Below are 20,845 nucleotides of genomic sequence, written 5' to 3'. Positions count from 1 at the left end.
TTATTATGTTCAACTGGGTGGTGACTGTGGGCTGAATTGTTCAGGAAGAGTCCAAGGGACCTTGGATAAAAGTGAGAGTTTATGCAAGGTCCCATGATCTTTGGAGAGAGCTTTGTGGCAGAAGCTCAGGGATTCTTTCTGGGGTTGGTTTGGGTGTGCTGCTTGGGTCCAACGGGTTCCGGGGGATGTGGGCGAGTCTCATCTCTCAAGACCAGCTGTTCCTTGAATTGCTAAGATGATCTGAATAGTTTAGAAGGGAAGAGGCTTCTGAAGCCTTCGAGTGCTTTCTTAGCCATCTCACAAGGCTGGTGGAGTGCAGTGAGACCGCCGCATGACCAAGTGCTCTCAGAGCCACAGACACCTGTGTCCCTAACATTTATGGAGCCTTTTCTTGGCCCAGTGCTGAGTGCTTTACATGTGTCCTCTTACTTATCTTCATAGCAACCCTGATGTATGGAAACTTATTTTGCCAAAAAGGAAACTGGATCTATAGAAATATTAAGCATTTAGCCAAAGTCACACAGCAAAATGTTGGCGAAGTCAAGATTTGAATGCAGGCTGTCTGACGTCAGAGTCTGAATTCTCAAGATGCTACATTTCCTCTTTATGAAAGACAGAATTTTTAATATCTCGTGAATTTAAATATTAATCCTGACTCATTACATAAAAATAAAACTAGGCTGGGCACACTGGTTCACACCTGTAATTCCAGCACTTTGGGAGGCTGAGGCAGGTGGATCACTTGAGGTCACGAGTTCAAGACCAGCCTGGCCAACATGATGAAACTCCCTCTCTACTAAAAATACAAAAAATATATATATAAGCGAAGCATAGTGGCAGGCGCCTGTAATCCCAGCTACTTGGGAGGCTGAGGCAGGAGAATCATTTGAACCCGGGCGGCGGAGGTTGCAGTGAGCCGAGATCGTGTCGCTGCTCTTCAGCCTGGGTAACAGAGTGAGACTCTGTCTCCAAAAAATAAATAAATAAAATAAAACTAAACTGAGTAATGTAAAATAAAACAAACCTTGTAGACAGATATTATTAATCCTTTAGGGCTTATCCAAAGTATAATTTCTATGTAGCAGAACTACAGTCACAGCCATCAGTTTAATGCAGCTGGTGCAAGCTAGCCTGTTATTTAAATACATAATTCTTGAATTTTGCAATTCATCTATTTTTTGGTTTTTATGTTGACCAGCAGAATATCTTAAAATTTTAGTTAGAAGTGGAGGAAAATAAAGGTTTTAAATCTAATAGTCTTTTGTTGAAAAATAGTTTTTCTTGCCCCCTCTTTGAACAAAAGGTGGCTGACAAGCAAGAGGGAAACAGTCAGTGTTTGCCAGATTGATCTAAATTCCAGATTGAAGAATAATACAGTAGATTTGGTCTGTGCCACAGTTATTTTTTATTACAACCTGTTTAGTAACCTCTTGTAGCCGAGTTAGTATTAACTACACGTAGAGTGTAATTGTCATCCAACACTAGTCCAGGCAGTCAGAGTAAAATGATTCACTTACTAACAACGTTATTCTGCTAGTGAACTCTGATATGAAACTGTTCAGCCACTCAATTCCTGGAATTTCCCCGCTTTTTGTTGTTGTTGTTGTTTTTGTTGTTTTTTGTTTGTTTGTTTTGAGACAAGAGTCTCTGTCGCCCAGGCTGGAGTGCAGTGGAGCAATCTTGGCTCACTGCAGTCTCCGCCTCCCAGGCTCAAGCAGTTCTCCCACCTCAGCCTCCCGTGTAGCTGGGACTACAGGCGTCCTCTACCACTCCTGGCTAATTTTTGTATTTTTAGTAGAGACGGGGTTTTGCCATGTTGGCCAGGCTGGTCTCAAACTCCTGACCTCAAGTGATCTGCCCACCTCATCCTCTCAAAGTGCTGGGATTACAGGCATGAGCCACTGCACCCGGCCGGGATTTTCCCCTTTGTTCATTTTTCCAAGAGAGATCATGGAGAAAAATTCAGTGCTAAAGTATATCCCTCATTTAGTGGGGTGCCTGTAAACCCCAAGAGACATTTGGCAACGTCTGGAGTCATTTTTGGTTGTTGCCATAGGAAGGCAAAGCAGATGTTATTGGCTTCTAGTGGGTAGGGGTTGGGAAGCTGCTAAACAACCTACAATACACCGGACAGGACAGCCCCCACATACAACAAAGAATTCTTTGCCCCAAAATGTCAGTAGTGCCAAGAGAAATCTGTTCTGTAGCAAGGAGCTATAGGTGCAATCTTCACCCAAGAAGGAATGTTATCCCCTTTTTCGTCATTGCCCATTAGGAAGGGCTGGATGACTGTGCTCTGTCCCAAGCCACCTGCATGGGACAAGTAAATGCAAACCTGTTGCTTTGTGGAGGCCCATGGACAGAACCAGAAGCATTGAGAAACCTACCAGAGTATGTGGACTTAGAGGATTATGTCCAAGAAACCTTGCAGTGGGTCTGTCATCTGCTGCCCTCGTTGATCATTCATTAGCTCTCTTACCACTTAGGGAGCGATTACATACATTTTTATTTTACTTCAGGTCGTATACATGGCTTTCCCTGCTCAGATACGAGGGAAATGGAAGTGCAGGCAGATGAAAGTACATTTTCAGATTCTCTACCACTTCTCAAGGGCTCCTCCTTGCCCCAGCCCTGTCCTGGGTGGTTTCAGACATGCTGTCTTATTTACTCCTCACCATAATTGTGTGGGGAAGCTTTTATTATTCCCACTGTGCAGACAGTGTTGGCCCCGGTGCACATTTTCCTTCATCAAAATCTGTTTTTCTCACTATATTCTGTTGTCTTCCCAGACTGATTCCATATTCGCAGTCTCTTGCATCTTCTTAGTGAATTTTAAAGTTCAAAGTACGTTGTGATGAACTTCTAAACTTTTTTGCAACCTTTTAACAAGTCTAGCAGTAAGCTGCAGTGCTAAAGTAGTAGAGGAAGTTTAGCCACATACTGGGAGTCCAAAGGTATAATTACAATGAGCAGTGAGCAGGCGGTCCTGGGAGGTGTGAGTGCCCCATCTCTGAGGGCATTTGGACAGAAGTTGGATCCCAGGGCTCTTGGGTGGATTCCTGAAAGCCCTTCCCCTTCAGCTCTTCAGATCTTATGATGAAATAGAAGCAGGGAGCTGCTGCTGCCGGACAGTCTGGTGGCAGGTGGTGATTTGGTGCTCTCATTGTAACCAATGTCTGTGTTAGCCATGTCTTCTTCCTAGGCCTCACTGTCCTGGGCTAATGGAGAAGCATGATGTTGCTTTGCCATTTTTTTTAAAATCCTACAATTCTAGTTTTTTGTTATACTGATTGTGACTTGCCCTCCCCTCACTCCCCAGCTCAACCCACATTTTCCGGGTACACTGTCCTATAGTATGGAAATGAGGCTTGCGTTGCTGTGGAGAGGAGAGGCACCAGGGCTGCAGATGGGACAAGGAGTGACAGGGCAAGTTGGGGTGTCCCGGATGCAGCACAGCTGTGGGGAGAGAAGTATCTGGAGAGGAGGGCCAGTGTTCCTCACCCTCTTCCCCGCCGTCTCCTGTGACGGCGCATGGCTGTGGAGCCACAGCCTGGGCGTCAGGAATGAATATGACCCACGGGGCAGGAAAGGCGATGGGGGTTTTCTGTCCACCTCTGCCATCTGGGTCTTAGTTTACTCGTTTATTAAATGAGATCTTTAGCCCAGGGGATCTCAAGTCAACCTTTTAACTTCAGCACATTTCTGATCTGGTCTTTCTTCTCCTCTCCATCTCTCCAGGCTCTGAACTCAGACAGACCAAGTTCAAATTCCGTATCTGTCACTACAGCTGTGTGGCCTTGGGCAAGTTGCTTAATCTCCCCCACACCCCACCAAGCCTCAGTTTCCCCACCTGTGAAATAATAGTATCCACTTCACAGGGTGGTTGTAACCTTCAAACAAAATAGCCTATATAAAATCCATAGCACAGTGGGTGCCTCCATGTCCCCGATGAATGGCAGCTACGATCTGGCCTGTTTCTTCCCTTTCAGATGTTCCCATCCTAGGCCCTCTTTCTCTGCTTTATTACTGGCAGGTATATGGTCTCTGGTGTTGGTATAGTGCCTGTTAAATGTTGTGAACCACTTCCATATGCATTCTCATTCAGTCCGCCACAGTCACCTCTTTAGTTACACGGGGCAGATGTTATTCTCCCCGTTTTGTGCATGACAAGCCCGAAGCCCAGTAGTTGGCCTTATCTCTAAGCCATCCCCAGACACGGACAGCCTGATTTAGTTTCCAGGCTTATGTGGACCAATGATGGCAACCCATCCCTCACAGCAGGAGGGGTGCACAGGTGAACGCACCTGCCCTCAGGTTATGCAGCGAGGCACCTTCAGCAAAGCCAACGCATGGAGTCCCCAGTCCGAACCAGTGCTGGATGTGGGTGTGTAGCTGTGAACTCTCACTGCCAGCTGCATTCACAAGGAGCCCCAGCTTGACAGCTGAAAGGCTGGAGAATGTACAACACTCAGAGGCCATTAATTCTGGGAATGGAATCTGAGTTCTTGGAGGCAGCCTGGCTGTACTACATTACATTGTTGGTTCCTTTAGGAGGAGCCCAGGGCAGCCTGACCCTTTTTTTTGTTTTGTTTTGTTTTTGAGATGGAGTCTCGCTCTGCCACCCAGGCTGGAGTGCAGTGGCCGGATCTCAGCTCACTGCAAGCTCCGCCTCCGGGTTTACGCCATTCTCCTGCCTCAGCATCCCGAGTAGCTGGGACTACAGGCACCCGCCACGTCACCCGGCTAGTTTTTTGTATTTTTTAGTAGAGACGGGGTTTCACCGGGTTAGCCAGGATGGTCTCGATCTCCTGACCTCGTGATCCGCCCGTCTCGGCCTCCCAAAGTGCTGGGATTACAGGCTTGAGCCACCGCGCCCGGCCAAGCAGCCTGACTCTCAAACGGCTGATTTGATCTCTCCGCAATGGCAGAAAAACTCTCTGCTCTGAAATGCGTTGCCGCTTTCGAGTGCCTCCCATCTTCAGATTAGCCACTTTCTCCCCAGCAAACCTGATGACACATTTTCTTAAAATGTTTCGTGTTCCTCACCAAGTTTCATCATTGGTGGTCTCTAACACTTTCTGATGTGCTAAGGTGGTAGTGTTACTGTCATAGTCCTCTTCTTGCCTGGCTGACCGTGGCCTTAGGCACATCTGAGGTCTGTCGGCACTGCGACTCCTTCACACTCAGGTTCCTCCCTGCCCCGGGCAGATGACGTGAAGCAAAGAGCTCTGGTCCACAAGGTGGAAAAGCAAGCGCCCAGCCTCTTGGAAACAGACCATAAACAAATCTGTCAGGTAGTGAAAAGAGAAGAATAAAGCCAGGGTGCAGGACCCAGGGATGGGGATGAGGAGGGGGCACTTCTGCCACCAGCAGAGAATTGTGTCTTCCGGTCTGTGGGACACCTTCTGGGAAAGACTGGATGGAAGAAATGACCCGGTCTTTTGCACATTGTCTGACTAAAAGTAGCCATGTATAAATTTTTCTTTTGACGTTCCCGTGAAATAAAAGCCTCCACTATTGAACTGTTTTATATTTAAAATGATATTCTGCACCTTTTTTTAAACTTTGTTTTATTTTTTTAATTGAGAGGGTGTCTCACTATGTTGCCCAGGCTGGTCTTGACTCCTGGGCTGAAGTGATCCGCCCGCCTTGGCCTCCCAAAGTCCTGGGATTATAGGTGTGAGCCACCTCACCTGGCCAGTCTGCACTATTTTAGAAGAAAAGAGCTAGTGTTCAGAATCATAAGCACTTTTTATTAATTTCTACCATTTGTTTGTATATTTATGTTGTTTAAATCACCTTTTTCTAGAAATTATCTTGTTGCCCTCAGTTGTTTTTATTTACATCCTCTAGACTTCTGGGATCCTGCAGGTGGCTGTTTGCCTCATACACGCCCCTCTTAATTTGCACTAGACATGTAATTGACTACTTGAGTACACTGTCCATTTTGGGATTTATCCATTCTGTAGACTACTTTTTTTTTTTTTTTTTTAAGGGACAACCTCCCAAACCAGAACAGGTTCAGAGACTCCATTTCTGTAGATTACTCTCAGCCTCCTTCCCCTGCCAGCCAGCTGAGACCTGGATCATTGACATCTGGGCAAGTAGAGGGAAAGTTGGAGAGAAGAACGAAAGGGGTGTGTAGACCCACCAACTGGATCCAAGGCCCCCCACGGTCAGGGAGAAAAGCTTGGGGTTGTGGCTTAAGCACTGGAAAGCGCAGGGCTCTGTATTTTCTCTTTCTCTCAGGAGCAGAGGGAGCATGAATGCTGCTGGCGCCCGCTGCATGAGCAGTCATTGAATCTTGAGAAGCAGTGTCATCTGCTCTGGCTTCTCTGCCTTCTCTCCCCAGACTTCCTGCCCCTTCTAGCTCTGGGAGCTTCCAGGACCTTTAGGAATAGCATATCATTTCCTTGAGTGGGGGCTTCAGTGGGGTGAACAATCTGGGAACCTAGTGAGGAGTCCTCAGGGAATGGGTTTCAGCCCCTCATGCCCCGGACTGGTCTTACACAGTCCCTCAGATCTTTGAAACAAAAGCCTGGAGTTTCTTGATGTGATTTAGAGGATATGCGCCTTGACTGTTGCTTCTCCAAGTCGTCAGCAAATTAGTCCTCACTCTACTTAATGGGGTTAGTGGTGGTCTGTCAGTGTGGCTGATGAGGACAGACAGGAGGAGAAGTGGTTTTCAAGACCTCAGGGTCTGGAAAGGGAATTCAGAAATTTCTGAATGAGCTTTCTTGGTCCAAGCCCCCTTCTTCCTTCAGCTCTACCCTCTGTCTCCTGATTACAGTCTTTAGAAAAATGACCTGGCTTGGTTTCTGTAGCAAGAGCCTTTCCATTCCTATCGATCTCAAGCTGGTTTAAAGAAAATGTTCCTTTATTTTTTTCAAAATAGCTCCCTTTAATCTCTCTCCTCCTCCTTATGCTGAACGTCTCCTTTCAGAACCTGAGCTGGCTGGAGGAGAAAGAGAAGGAAGTTGTCAGTGCCCTGCGCTACTTTAAGACCATTGTGGACAAAATGGCAATTGATAAGAAGGTACTGGAGATGCTTCCAGGGTCAGCCAGCAAGGTGCTGGAGGCCATCTTACCCCTGGTGCAGAACGATCCTCGAATTCAGCACAGGTGAGTGGCTCTGAAGTCCTTGGCTGTGTCAGAACAATGGAAGCCTTAGAGGCATCTTGGTTTGGTGGCACTGGAAACTCAAGGTTCCTAGGAACAGTCAGGAAAAGGACTCCATCACCCCTCATCCTTCCCCTGACCCATCCCTCCACAACTGTCCCTTGATGCCATCTCAGAGTTGAGGTCACTATTACTCCTGAAGCCCGGGACACATCTCTGCCATCCCTAGGGATGTGGCCACAGTGTAAGTTTGTGGTCATTTCTTTGCCTTAGCTCATGGGCAGTAGTCACATTGGTTTGGATACATTTCTCCTGAAGCCCTCAGTCACCTAACATGTCCACTCAGTCCTATCAGTGTCCAGCTGCTTAGTTGATTAGGCCAAGAGAGGCAGGTAGGGAAGCCCCTGTTAGAGCGTGGGCCACGCAGCGCTTAACTGTGTCAAGCCAGGACACTTCCCAGACTTGGAGCCTGGATTCACTGCGGGTGGGGGGAGCCTGTTTTGAATGAAACTTTTTGAGTTTCATTATCTGTCAGCTGGAAGCTACTGTTTCCAGTCATCACCCAAGGCCCGGACTGAAGAGCACCAGCAGGGCCTCTACCTGCATGAGGCTCTTCGCAGGCTTCACTGTCAGGGGCTGGACTGCAGGCTCACAAGCTAAGAGTTTTCTAGTACCTTAGACCTTGGGGGTTACACAGCAGCCTGGAGGCTGCACGGGGAGGCGAAGAAGCACAAGCTGGGAGAGAGAGAAGGGACCCTGTGGACCAGTGCTGTTACTGGGGTTATTGGGTCCGGGGCGGGCCTTATCCAAACAGGCCTCCTGCAGTGACCTTTAATTGGTGGGTTTAAAGCAAGCAAGCATGCGTTCAGGAGGCACAGCCTGTGACTAAGAGGTGGTTACTTTAAGTTCTCAGGCAAATGGTCTGTTTAAAGGAGCAGTAGGTAAGCCAGGAGCCAGCCTGCTGGCGGGCAGAGATGCCTGTAAGTTTCTGCCTGGCCACCGGCTAGAGCCAGTCAGATGGGATGTAGTATTAGGAACCTTGTCAAGGGTTCGTTTGCCCTACTTCTGGTATGAGAAAGCTAAACATATTTTAAAACAGATGCTGAGGCAACGTAAAATTACAAGCACTCCGTGCAGGGGACATGGAGCCAGCCTTTGCCCCAGGAAGCTTTTGTTGGGTAATACTTTCATTGCTGGAGTGCATTTTCCTCTTACAGGTTAGTTAGCAGCTTGTCCTGTATTTATTGTTAAATGTGAAAAGAAAAGCAGTACCAAATGTAATCTGAAATGAAAGCCCAGCAGGAGCTTTTTCTTAAGAGGCTGGCACATTTTTTGTTTTTCTTCCATGGTACCTGTTCAGGATAAATGCTTCTCTGTCACAGTTCCCCAAGATGGCTTAGTGTTCATTTAGCCCCGTGAGGCTAAGCTTTTATGAACTGCTTTCAGAACTTGGCAATGAAGTTCATAGTTTTCTTCTTCTGGGGGATAAAGCAAATAGTGTCTTTATTTACAAGAAACTCCCTGCCCTGGGGCTTCCACCCTGGACTTTCAGCTGACCCGTTGAGATTGTGGTCTTCTGGCCAGAAGCTCACTGGCACTGGTTGGTGACGGGGAGGAAGCAGGACATGCTTGTCTTCACTCTGTCTTTCCCAGAGTCAATCCAGCTTCAGCTCGTAGAAGGGTTCGGTGCTGGGCTCCGGGAAGTGAATGGCGACATCATGCCACAGTCAGATGTATGGATGCCCTTTTAGAACATGTTCTTGTGGACCTAGTCTCATGTGGTAGTCTCTGCCTTGGAAGAGTTAAAGCCTACTTGAAACAAATCAGCTCCCTCGGTTCTATGATACAGCCCTTGTTTTATGGTACAGAGAGGAAGCTCTGTTGGAGTTTGAAGAAAGGAGAGCTACACGGGTGTTGGACTTGATCTGATGAAACCTCAACTGGGTAGTTCTCGGAGCCCGACCTGAGGGAAAGCAGCAGTTGGATTAGCAGTGGGGGCAGGAGAACAAGAGCAAAGGAACTGAGGCCACTGGGCCTGGTGTGCCCCAGGGAGGGGAGGGCAGCGACTCGGGCAGTCATGGGCAGAGGGTATCCGTCCTAGGGCGTGGACGAGAGGGGAACAGTGGGAAGAGGGGAGTGATCACTTCACCCTGCGCCCTCAGGCACTAAGCCTCTTTGGGAGAGTCTGGGATAGTGTCCCCTCGACCCTCACACCCAGAGTGTGGTGCTGCTAGGAGTCTTGCTTCCTGGATCCAGGGCGCTGCTTGGAGGTCATTTGCATACTCTGGGTAAGAATTGATCAAGTCACATGGTAATGGTTGGGGGTATTTTGTGTCTGTTGAGGGGTGGCTCTGAATTGACCTTGAATGTCTATAACCATTTCTTAGAGGAGAAAATGGGAAGTGCCTGGGTGTGGCTGTAAGGACCCATGAAATACGGTTTGTTTTCTGGTAGTCCTCTGACTAATCCCATTGAAGGGGTTTTCCTTCTGAAATTCTTCCAGGCTAGTGGAGGTGGTTTTTTGGTCTCCCGCAGTGATTGGAAATACCTCCTCAGATGCTCCTTTTAGATGCTTTGCATTATCTCTTTCCTCCCTAAGGGCAGTTTGCGAGCTGGAAGGTCCTTTCCCGTTTCTTCTGTGAGGCGGGTCCTTGCAAGCAGGCCCTTTGCCGCCCTCACCTCAGTTCCTGGGACGGTAATAAGTTGGCCTCCAACAAGCAGCTGGCTCTTAGCATGAGCTGTGAATGGAGGATTCCCGAGTGAGGCACCCGGAGGCCCATGTGAGAGCAACAGTTACACTCGTCACACGCAGAGGGCTTTGCTCCATGGTGGAAATGAGCCAGCAGCTGGGCCTCAGATGGCATTTTTATAGTCCTCAACTCTCCTTCCTTTCTTATGTCTTAGCCCCTTGACACAGGAATCTTCTGCTTCCAAGCTAATGACAGGAAGGCTGGACATTTCCAGCACCTTCAGGGAAACGTTAGCATCCAATGCAGGCAGAAAGGAAGTAGTGAATAAAAGTGTTTCCCCTCTTTCACCTCACTGTTACCAGCAGTGTAACAGTGAGATGCTTTCTCCCGTGGAATCCTCCTGCAGCACCTCGGGAAGGCCGCAGGCTTCTGTTAAGAGGCCTCACCTGGCCTTGCCAGGAAGCAGAGCGAGGTCCAGCCCAGCCGTTAGAAGCACATTCCCCTGCAGGATGAGATCAGCTCTGGTCCAAAACCCCAGGAGAGACTGCAGGGTCTTTGTTTTCCCCTCTCCATCCTCTTTCCTAAGAGAGTAGTTCCAACAACAAGTACTTTCCATCCATATCATCTTCTAAAGTAGCCCAATCCTGGCTTTCTCGGGGCTCCTTTGGGAATTTTGTTTGTTTGTTTGTAATGGACTTGATAAGTTTGCTTTCATTCTTTTCAAAAGAAAGAGAAAGTTTGCTTTCGACCCTTTTCTTCTGTTGGAACATGCAGAGTGGAACGCCTGGCTAAATGGAAACTTTAGATCCCTTGCAATAATTGTTTCCTCCTTACCTGATTCTGAAGAGCTTCTCATTAAAGCACTATTTGGTTCACATTTTTGTTTTAAATGGCTTTGGTTTTAGAACCTGTTTAAATCATATCTTACAATATTATATATTTTCCTCAAAGTTACATCTTTGGCTCCTAAATGTCTGCATCATTTTGGTGTTTTTTTTTGTTTGTTTGTTTTTTGGACTAGAGGAGGTTTCAGCACATAAATTTTCTATATTGTTGCTCTTCCTCTGTTACAATTGTTTGAAATGGAAAAATAATTCCACAATTCCTAGGGAAATTAGTTATTTAAAAATATGTGAAAGATGTAAACACCTCCATTCGGCTGCTACTCTGCAATCACCGAGGCACTCAGGGCTTCTGTTCGTGGGCGCTGGCATCGCAGTATAACTGGTAGCGTGGTGCGACACACACAGACACACACACACACACACACACTCACCTACATTCCCACCTTCACATCCCCACCACCATCTCACAGGCCCCCTCGCCCCTGATTTACTATTCTCAAAATAGTCTTCATTCGTGCGCTTCTGACCTCTGTCTCATGGTTATGGTGCAGAGGATGATGAAGCTGGCCCCCTGACGGAGGAGTTCTAATAAACCGCAGACCTGTTTTGAGCTCATGACTGTTAAAATCCCGCAAACCTGTCGGCTCCTTGTGGCCCATCCAAAATAGATTTTATTCTAATTGCTGACAGTCAGTATACACTCCCTGGACCTGGTCTAGTGATTAGCAGCTAGAAGGAGGGGGAGATGGGGCACTCCTCGAGACATGTGATCAGAATCTTGTAGAAGGAGGTGAAGTTCGAAAAAGCATCTTAACTATCGTGGTGGAATTTTTGTAATGTTCCATTTTGGAAATGAAAAAATTTTGAAACACAGATTAGAATATAAAGCTCCACAAAATCTTTGTTGGATGTAAGGAAAAGGGCTCATGGGAGAAGTTTGCTTATTCAAAGGCGGTGTGGATTTTGCACAAAGAAAGATGGAGAAGCACACCCTCGTCACCGAGAAGCTGGCTCTGTGCTAAGTGATGGTCATGCTTTAGGTTTTCTTTTTTTTCCATTTTTCTCTTCCCTGTAGCTCAGCCCTCTCTTCCTGCTATAGCCGAGTGTACCAAAGTCTCGCCAACCTCATTCGCTGGTCTGACCAAGTGATGCTGGAAGGTGTGAACTCAGAAGACAAGGAGATGGTGACGACTGTGAAGGGGGTCATCAAGGCCGTGCTGGATGGAGTGAAGGTACCGGTGCAGGTTCCAGACCGTCCCCGTCAGGGACTTAAGAGCAGCCTGCCTGTTGGTGCTTGTCACATAAGCTCTTGCTCCCAACCTTCAAACATTAGAATGTCTTTCTGCGTCTCTGGTGTTGGTGCGCTGTATCCCATAACTACTTACTTCTCTCAGGACTGGTGCAAATGGCTCTTATGGAAAAGCTGCCCAGAGCAGTCAGCCCTTACTGAGCATTGCATTAAATCTTCAGTGAGCCTTCGTGGCATCGTGCTGGCTGAGCATGCTTACCAGCTAGACAAAATGCAATGGAGATCGTTGTCACAATGACTTTAAGCAAAGCTCCCAGCATGTCATGTCAGCGCTACCTTTTCGTATTCTGGGAACTTCTAGGATTCTTGGTAGAAAAGCAGGAGTGAGTTGAGTAAGAAATGGAACTTTCTATATTTACTTGACGTCCATGATGTGGTCTGTGTATTTGCTATCCAGAGAAGTCAGAAACGGCGTAAGAAATTATGAATCCTAGTTAAGATGGAAAGCAAAGGCCATAGAGGGTCTGGAATTAGGGTCAGGGGGACAAATCCTAATAGAGAAAATAAGTCCTAGTGGATGGGGAGCAAGACAGAATGTTGGACATGAACCAGGTAAGGGCCTTTGGGTCAGGGCCAGGGCTGCAGGCAGCAGGACAGTGGAAACCCCGCTGTTGTGTGAGGCCGTATAATGTAGTAGAAAGGGGGCCAGCCTTAGCACCTGGATAGATTTGAATCCCAAGTTCATCACTTGCTAGTCTGTGAACTTGAATAATTTACTCAACGGCTCTGCACCTTAAGTAACTCATTTATAAAATAGGGATAATAATAGCATCGCGCATTGCAGGGTTATAGGAAAAATTACACTAGTCAATACACATAATGCTTCTAGAACAGCACCTGGCACATATGAAGCAGTCAGGCCTTAGCTGCTACTTATTATTAATTATGTGGTACTAGATGCATGCTTTGTAAACAGATCTCTTGGCTTGAAAAAACCTGCGTCCCCCTCTTTTCTGGACCCCTCAGTCCACAATTATAGCTGAGGTATTTACCCCAGGTCAAAAAAAATTCCTTCCCACTCAACCAGGCTAACAAATTCCTGAAAGCTGTCTCCTTGGCTTAACATTCCCCAGCAGCTCTGGAGAGTAGAATAAGGACCCCCAAAGGGCTTAAATTACAGAGAGAGGCTGAGAAAGCATTGCTCAGCATTGAAAATTGCTCCAGAATGAAATGTGTGTTTGCCAGGACATCTGGGTGGCCCTCCACCCCCAGCAGCATTTAAGGGGAAGCTGATGTGTCTGCTGGGGTCATGGAGTTCATGTAAAGGGGGCTTGCCTAGATGACATCAGTATTTTCCTCTGAATTCCCCCATGTTCTCCTTTTTTTTTTTTTCTTTGAGATGGAGTCTCGCTCTGTCACGCAGGCTGGAGTGCAGTGGTGCAATCTTGGCTCACTGCAACCTCTGCCTCCCAGGTTCAAGTGATTCTCCTGCCTCAGCCTCCTGAGATGCTGGGATTACAGGTGTGAGCTACCACACCCAGCTAATTTTGTATTTTTAGTAGAGATGGGGTTTCACCATGTTGGCCAGGCTGGTCTCAAACTCCTGACCTCAGGTGATCTGCCCACCTCGGCCTCCCAAAGTGTTGGGATTACAGGCATGAGCCACTGCGCCCAGCCTGCCCGTGTTCCCTTCATTCCAAAAAGTTACTAGTGTCTGCTTAGGGCAGCGAGACTCAAGGGTGTAGCCCAGGGTGGCTGTTGTGATCAGACCCGATGGCCCTTTCCAGGATTTGGAGGACAGGCACGTACGTTATCCTGTCTGGTTCTCACAGTAGCACATTGGGTTCAGCAGGGCAGAGTGGGACATGGCCTGGGGCTTTATCAGCAGTCCCGAGTCACTCTGGCTCACCCATCCTTGCTGTTCCTGTCCAGGCTTCTGAAAATGCTATTATTGAAAATTGTTATTTTTCAGGTAACATTATTAAGGTGTCCTTCTATCAAATTGATTCTGATGAGATGTTCACAAGTTAGAGTAGCCAAAACGGAGGAGAGTGAGTTTCCACTCATAAAGCTTTGTGACAGTCCCAAGTACATTTCCTCTGTGGAGTCATTACAGCACCACTTCATTAGTTGAAAGGCATGTCTGAAAGAAAAATTTCCTTGATTTTTCAAAGTGACTGGGACAAAAAAACAAGAGAGAGAAACCTATAGATTATGAACCTGTCAGTGTCGGAGTAAATAACTTTTCCACAATTGCTTTAAAAATAGTTCAACCAGAACAAAGATTCTCTAGGTGAGAAGCTTTACAAATTCAGTTTTGTTTCATTTATTCAAGAAGCATTTAGTGAGAACCTTCTGTGTGCCAGGCAGTGAGAGAGAATTGGGAATATGAGCAAAGCTGGCCCAGACCCTGCCCTATGGCACTTAAAGTCTAAGGAGGACAGGACCATAAACACAAAGGCACACCCATGTGATATAGCGCTGCCAAGGGAGATGGCACAGGGTGCGATGAAAGGGTATGATGACCTTCGTTTCTCAGGGTGATCAGAGACGCTTCCCCAAGGAAGAGACAGGCCGGCATCTGGAGGATGGACAGGAGCTGCCTGTGGCTGGGAGCTTTTCGTGCTGGAGTCATTACAGGCAGTGAGAGTGATCGAGACACTATGATGTTGGCATTTGTTGTTATTGTCTAATAGTAATAATATCTAACATTTATTGGGTGCTTTTTGTACATTATCCTCACTTTATACTCATGACAACCCTCCATAGTAGGCATGAATGGCTGCCCCTTACCCCTTTCACAGGTGTGGAGACTCAGGCCCAGGTGGAGCAGTAGAGTCAGTGGCAAGGGCATGATTCCCACCCCAACCCGCTGCCCCTCCCCGGCTCCTGCGCACCATGTCATCCGAGCTACCTCCCACGGGAGGACAGGATTCTCTGCACTCCCACCCACAAGCCAGCTGTGACTTCCAGCGTCTCTCGCCGACCCTTCAGGCCTGGGACACCGTACAAGCCCATGCCCTGGTAGCATGAGAGAGCCTCCCGCAGCTGGGAGGGGCCGGAGCGGTGCAGAGGGGAAACGCACTCACGAGGATGTCGACAGCCCATTGGAGGAGGGGCTGGACGCTGCTTTACACTGACTCACCATCGTTTACGTAACCCATTCAGTTGTTCAAGGGAGTCTTTCCCCTTTTTTTTGAATGATTGAACATGTGTTATAAAACAGGATTACTGGCCGGGCGCGGTGGCTCAAGCCTGTAATCCCAGCACTTTGGGAGGCCGAGGCGGGCGGATCACGAGGTCAGGAGATCGAGACCATCCTGGCTAACATGGTGAAACCCCGTCTCTACTAAAAATACAAAAAAATAGCCGGGCGAGGTGGCGGGCGCCTGTAGTCCCAGCTACTCGGAGGCTGAGGCGGGAGAATGGCGTGAACCCAGGAGGCGGAGCTTGCAGTGAGCCGAGATCGCGCCACTGCACTCCAGCCTGGGCGACACAGCGAGACTCCGTCTCAAAAAAAAAAAAACAGGATTACTTTGGTTTTGTCCCTGAATGGGTAGTAGCATTTATCATTTAAGCCTCCACATAAATGCCACTTGTTCAAGCTGTATAACCTTGGGCAAGTTACTTCCCTGAGTTTCAAGTAGGTTTAAAAATATTTGCCCTGAAGATTTGAGGAGAGATTCAGTAAGATAAAGTATATAAAGTACCTGGTAAGAACTAGGTAACCAGGAGGCAGTGGGGAAACAGTGTTGCTTGGAGAAGTGTTCATTTCTAATGGCTCACGGTGACCATTTTTGACGGTGATGATGGCTCTCTTCCAGGTAGTCTTATAATCTCAGGTAAGAGATAGACCCCTGTCACCTCGTTAGGTTCTGGGGCTGCTTTTCCACCGGGAGCCTGTAGCTCAGAGGTGGTTATGACTCTTGAAGGATGGAAATCTGAGGAATTTAAAGACCCTCAATGTTTTTCTCTGAAAACCACACCCAGTCTAGCACCTGGATGTTGGGGGGCTGAGCCACTCAAGGTCAAAGAGATATCCCAGCATGACCTTTTGAAATCAGTACCCCACCTCTTTCCAACTTGACCAGTTAATTTCCTCTCTTACTTGAGCACCAGAGCTGTATTTTGACTTGTCAAAGGTCATTTAAGCCCTTCCTTCTCTGTGATTATTTTCTTTCTTTCTTTCTTTCTTTCTTTTTTTTTTTTTTTTTTTTTGAGACGGAGTCTCACTCTTGTTGCCCAGGCGTGATCTCAGCTCGCTGCAACCTCCACCTCTAGGGTTCAAGTGATTCTCCTGCCTCAGCAGGAGATTACAGTAGCTGGGATTATAGGCACCCACCGCCACGCCCGGCTAATTTTTTTTATCTTTAGTAGAGACAAGATTTCACCATGTTGGCCAGGCTGAACTCCTGACCTCCAGTGATCCGCTCGCCTAGGCCCCCCAGAGTGCTGGGATGACAGGCGTGAGCCACTGCGCCCGGCCTATAATCATTTTCAATATGAATAAAATGAACATGGAAGTAAAGTATTACATATTTGGAGAGCTACTTTTCCAAATACTGTTTTTGACTTTTGAAAACTGATTTTCAGTGACCAGCCGGGAGTTTCCAGTCACTGTTGTAGACATAGACTCTAGAGTAGTCTCTTACAGTCTTTTTTTTTTTTCCCCCAAGACAGTCTCACTCTGTCACCCAGACTAGAGTGCAACAATGGCACAATCTGTGCTCACTGCAACCTCTACCTTCTGGATTCAAGTGATCCTCCATTCTCAGCCTCCTGAGTAGCTGGGACCATAGGTGCATACCACCACGTCCAACTAAATTTTTTTTTTTTTTTTTTTGTTGGTAAAGACAGGGTTTTACCATGTTGCCCAGGCTGGTTTTGAACTCCTGGGCTCGAGTGATTCACTCATCTCGGCCTGCCAAAGTGCTAGGATCACAGGCATGAGCAACCACGCCTGGCCTTTTTATTAGTCTTTTTTTTTTTTTTTTTTCTTTGAGACAGAGTCTCGCTCTGTCGCCCAGGCTGGAGTGCAGTGGCGCGATCTTGGCTCACTCTGCCTTCCGGGTTCATGCCATTCTCCTGCCTCAGCCTCCCGAGTAGCTGGGACTACAGGCGCCCGCCACCGCACTCGGCTAATTTTTTGTATTTTTAGTAGAGGCGAGGTTTCACCGTGCTCTTGATCTCCTGACCTACACGTGATCCACCCACCTCGGCCTGCCAAAGTGCTGGGATTACAGGAGTGAGCCACCGCGCCCGGCCTTTCAGTCTTTTCTAACTTGTGCCTCAGGACAATTAAAAAGTCTGACATCCCTCTCAAAAAAAATTCTACCTTCAGTAGGAGGTATTGGGCTCATGCCAAGTTATAAATGGTCAGCTTTCAATGAGATTAGGGTGTTAGCACAGTAGCTAGATATGTGCACATTTTAGGGTTTCTCTTCTGTGATAGTTAAGGCAAGTCAAGACTAAAGACCTTCTGTCTAGGCAGGGAGATAGGTGGTAAATTTAAAAAGCAGCCCGCCCCCTTTTATACTCTTTTCAAGCCTAGGCCATGCAAGCTAGTGTAGGGAGCATGATTGGGATCGTGACATCATCTTTGAATTCGGGCGCCTGCCTGCACATGTGTGCCTGTCATTCCAGGATTCTTTTGCCATCGTTCATTAGTTGAGTTTACAGCTGCCTCTCCAGAAAGATGACGATCTAACTAGAATTGCTCATGAATCAATGAAGAGTCGGGAATGTTTTCCTGTATCAACAGATGCAAACAACACAGACTTCTTTCTGTTCCTTTTGCCCTGCTTGTAAAGAAGAGTGGATCTGAAAGTGGGGTGTCCAGGGCACTGTGTTCTGGCACTCTTTAACTCCCTTTAAGGCCGTGATGCTCTTCTTTGGGGCCTGGCGTTGTGCTTTTAGGAAGAGCTGCGTCTCCCACCGTTCCCGCTCCTCCAGGCGATAGGGTGCAGGGGAGCTGCCTCTGTCCTAATTGCTCTCTTCCCTGATTGTATAGTCTCTCATCCTCTGTCTTGTCCTGTTTGTAATCAATCACCAGCTAGATGACTGCTCCTTAAATATTAACTTCTAAATTATGCTAACATCTAAGTATTAAGGTTCTCCTTTCTTGCTATTACTTGGCTCTTAGAGATTTTACTTCTCCACAGTTCTTCAAGAATAGACATCTGAATGGGGTAACAACTGTCACAGAGTAGGGTAACACTGAACCTGTGTCTGTGGATATGCCTGGCTGGGCATGGTGGCTCACACCTGTAATCCCAACACTTTGGGAGGCCAAAGCAGGAGGATCACTTAAGCCCAAGAGTTTGATAGATGCATTTAGTTTTGGGAGGGGGTTGCTTGTGTAGTTATTATTTCAGAAGTAATATATGTTCATTTCAGAAAATTTAGAAAATAGAAAAAGAACAAAATAAAGGGGTGTTTCATAGCCATATTTTTTGTATTACATATATTCTTGATTTGGCTTTGTTTACAAAACATGCAATATATACCAGCATATCACCTAGAACTATTTTTCCACTTAATGTATTACAGCATCTTTCCATGATACAGTGCATATTCTTGTTGTGACTTTGTTTTTAATAACAATGTAATGGTTGGCCCATTGTCTGGTTCTATCATGACTTATGTAATCAGTACATATTATCAAATATTTAATTGTGGGATATTGAACTATTCAAAATTATCACATTAATGATACATAATCTTATGTATACTCTGTGATGACCATCTTTTGTGGTTTAATTTTTGCACACATTCATGACATTTTTCTTGGGCAAGATTCTTTTTTTAAGAGACGGAGTCTTAATCTCTCACCTAGGCTGGAGTGTGATTACAGTTCACTGCAGCCTTGAACCCCTGGGCTCAAGCCATCCTTCTGCCTCAGCCTCCCAAAGTGCTAGGATTATAGGCATGAGCCACTGCACCTGGTGCAAAATTCTCATAATGCAAATGTTTAAGGCTTTTGATGTATACTGATAAGTCATCCCTCTGAAGAGGCTGTCTGAAGCGGTGCTCCCACCTACTATATCTGGAAGTTTCTATTTTATTACCATCCAAAGTGATGAATGTCTTATGATTATTGACCATTGGTATCTGTGACTTTCTTGTTTGATATTTTTTTTGGCGTGTTCACCTTCTATTTTTTGTGTTTTCAAAAGAACCCTTGCACTGGGAAGGATGGTAACTGACTCTGACTTATTTGCAGCATACACTGCCGTTTTTGTGTGTGGTGTTTTTGAGTCGAGAGGCTTGGCAGCCACTGGTTCAGGGTCTCTGGTTACTGTGTTGCCCACTGGCATCCGCTGCCACCTCCTCTATGACTTGGAAACAGCTTCCTGCTGAAACACGTAGGCCCTGGCCAGGTGTCCATCGACAGGAAGGCAGGGGGAGTTGTGATGCATCCACTCGTGGGAACACTGCCGGCAACTAGCAGCAGGCGCCTCGCACACACGAAGCACAGCCGTTGACGCTGAGCGTGGGGGACAGAGCAGGCAAAGATGTGTGGACAGGAAGTGGATTGGCGGCTTCCAGGGGCTGGGGGTCGAGGGGAATGTGGAGTTTCCTTTTGGGGTGATGAGAAGTCCTAAAATTGATTGTGCTGATGGTCACACAACTCTGTGAACAGACTAAAAACCACTGAATCGTACACTTTAAATGGGTGAATTTGATGGCATATGAATTATATATCCATAAAGCTGTTTTTAAAAAGAAAATGGACACAAAAGTATATATATGATATGGTTGCATTTATATAAAGTTCTAGGACAGGCAAAAGTAATCTATGATAATGGAAGTTAAAAAACGGTTGGGGCGGGGCAGATTGGCTGGAAATGTTCTTTGTGTTTTTAGTGGCACTTACTTGGGTATATGCAGTTGTCAAAACTCATCAAACTGGGAGAAAATGCATTCTAATCTTTTTTAAAAAACCACATGGGCCCTTAGGTCTTCCCTTTTTTTTCTTTTGCTATGATTTGAAAAAGGCTATTTTTCTTTTCTTTTTTCTCAGTTAATGGTTCTAAAGTGATTTCTTTGCTGGGTTATCTCCCCTTAACTCCTTCTCCATTGACAAGGATCCCAACCAGCCCCCACCCACCCCCACCAGCTAGCTGCTCCACCACACCTGTGGCCAGCTCGCCTTGGGAAGCCACCCAGTGCCACACGCACTTTAGAGAACTAGAAACAGAGTCATTCCCCAACAAACTGACTGGGAATCTGTTCTGCCGGGTATTGTAATTTGTGTGATAAACAATCATTTTGAGACTCTGGGGTTTGCCATATCCCCTTCCAAGAGGAAGTGCCTTTACGCATTTGAAACTTCTTGACATGCCATGAAGGTATTTTTGGAGGGCCGGGGACATTTGGGAAGTCATGCAGACTACCTAAGGCAAGTGATTCTTGCGTTTATGGTGCGTGGAGAATCTGTAGGCACAGAAATGAGACTCAGCAGCAGAGGACAGGCAGCACCTGCCTGCCTTCTTGTGGAAACTCAGTGGTGACAGGAGCTTTGCTCATTGCCTTTTTCTTTTGGGGGTAGGAGCTGGTCAGGCTCACCGTCGAGAAGCAGGGACGTCCATCTCCGACCAGCCCCGTGAAGCCCAGTTCCCCTGCTGGCAAGCCTGATGGGTAGGTGCTGACTAACCCTCCTGTCGCGGGGGTCACACTCAGTGGCAAAGTCTCTACATTTGACAAGGATAGGGCCCGGGGGGTGGGCAGCATGAGGGTGGGCTGCTGGAGGCCCATATTGCTTTTTCAGTGGTTAGCATTGTGTGTATATTTCACACAGGCTTGAAGTATTGCCCATCTCAAGTTTACTCTTCAGCGTGACTGTTTCCAAGGATCATGTGTGAGCACATCCAGTGACACATACCAGTGCTTTTTCTGGGCAACTTCGTTTCATAATTACAAAGAACTTTTAAGGGCTTGGG

General features: G+C 47.0%; 1 protein-coding gene across 13 annotated transcripts in view; it reads left to right on the top strand.

Annotated features, from left to right (window-relative positions):
- Positions 1–20,845, top strand: part of RAPGEF1 (Rap guanine nucleotide exchange factor 1) — a 169,998-nt gene that overhangs the window by 84,842 nt on the left and 64,311 nt on the right. For all 13 annotated transcript variants that reach the window (XM_031654661.1, XM_003911164.4, XM_031654669.1 and 10 more), the window contains 3 exons: positions 6,944–7,122; positions 11,730–11,886; positions 20,455–20,543. In XM_031654661.1, coding sequence (XP_031510521.1) covers positions 6,944–7,122; positions 11,730–11,886; positions 20,455–20,543 — 425 coding nt within the window. The remainder of the gene's footprint in view (positions 1–6,943; positions 7,123–11,729; positions 11,887–20,454; positions 20,544–20,845) is intronic.

Source organism: Papio anubis, chromosome 13 (assembly GCF_008728515.1).
Source record: "Papio anubis isolate 15944 chromosome 13, Panubis1.0, whole genome shotgun sequence".
Classification (NCBI taxonomy): Eukaryota; Metazoa; Chordata; class Mammalia; order Primates; family Cercopithecidae; genus Papio; species Papio anubis.
This window is presented reverse-complemented; position numbering and strand designations above follow the sequence as displayed.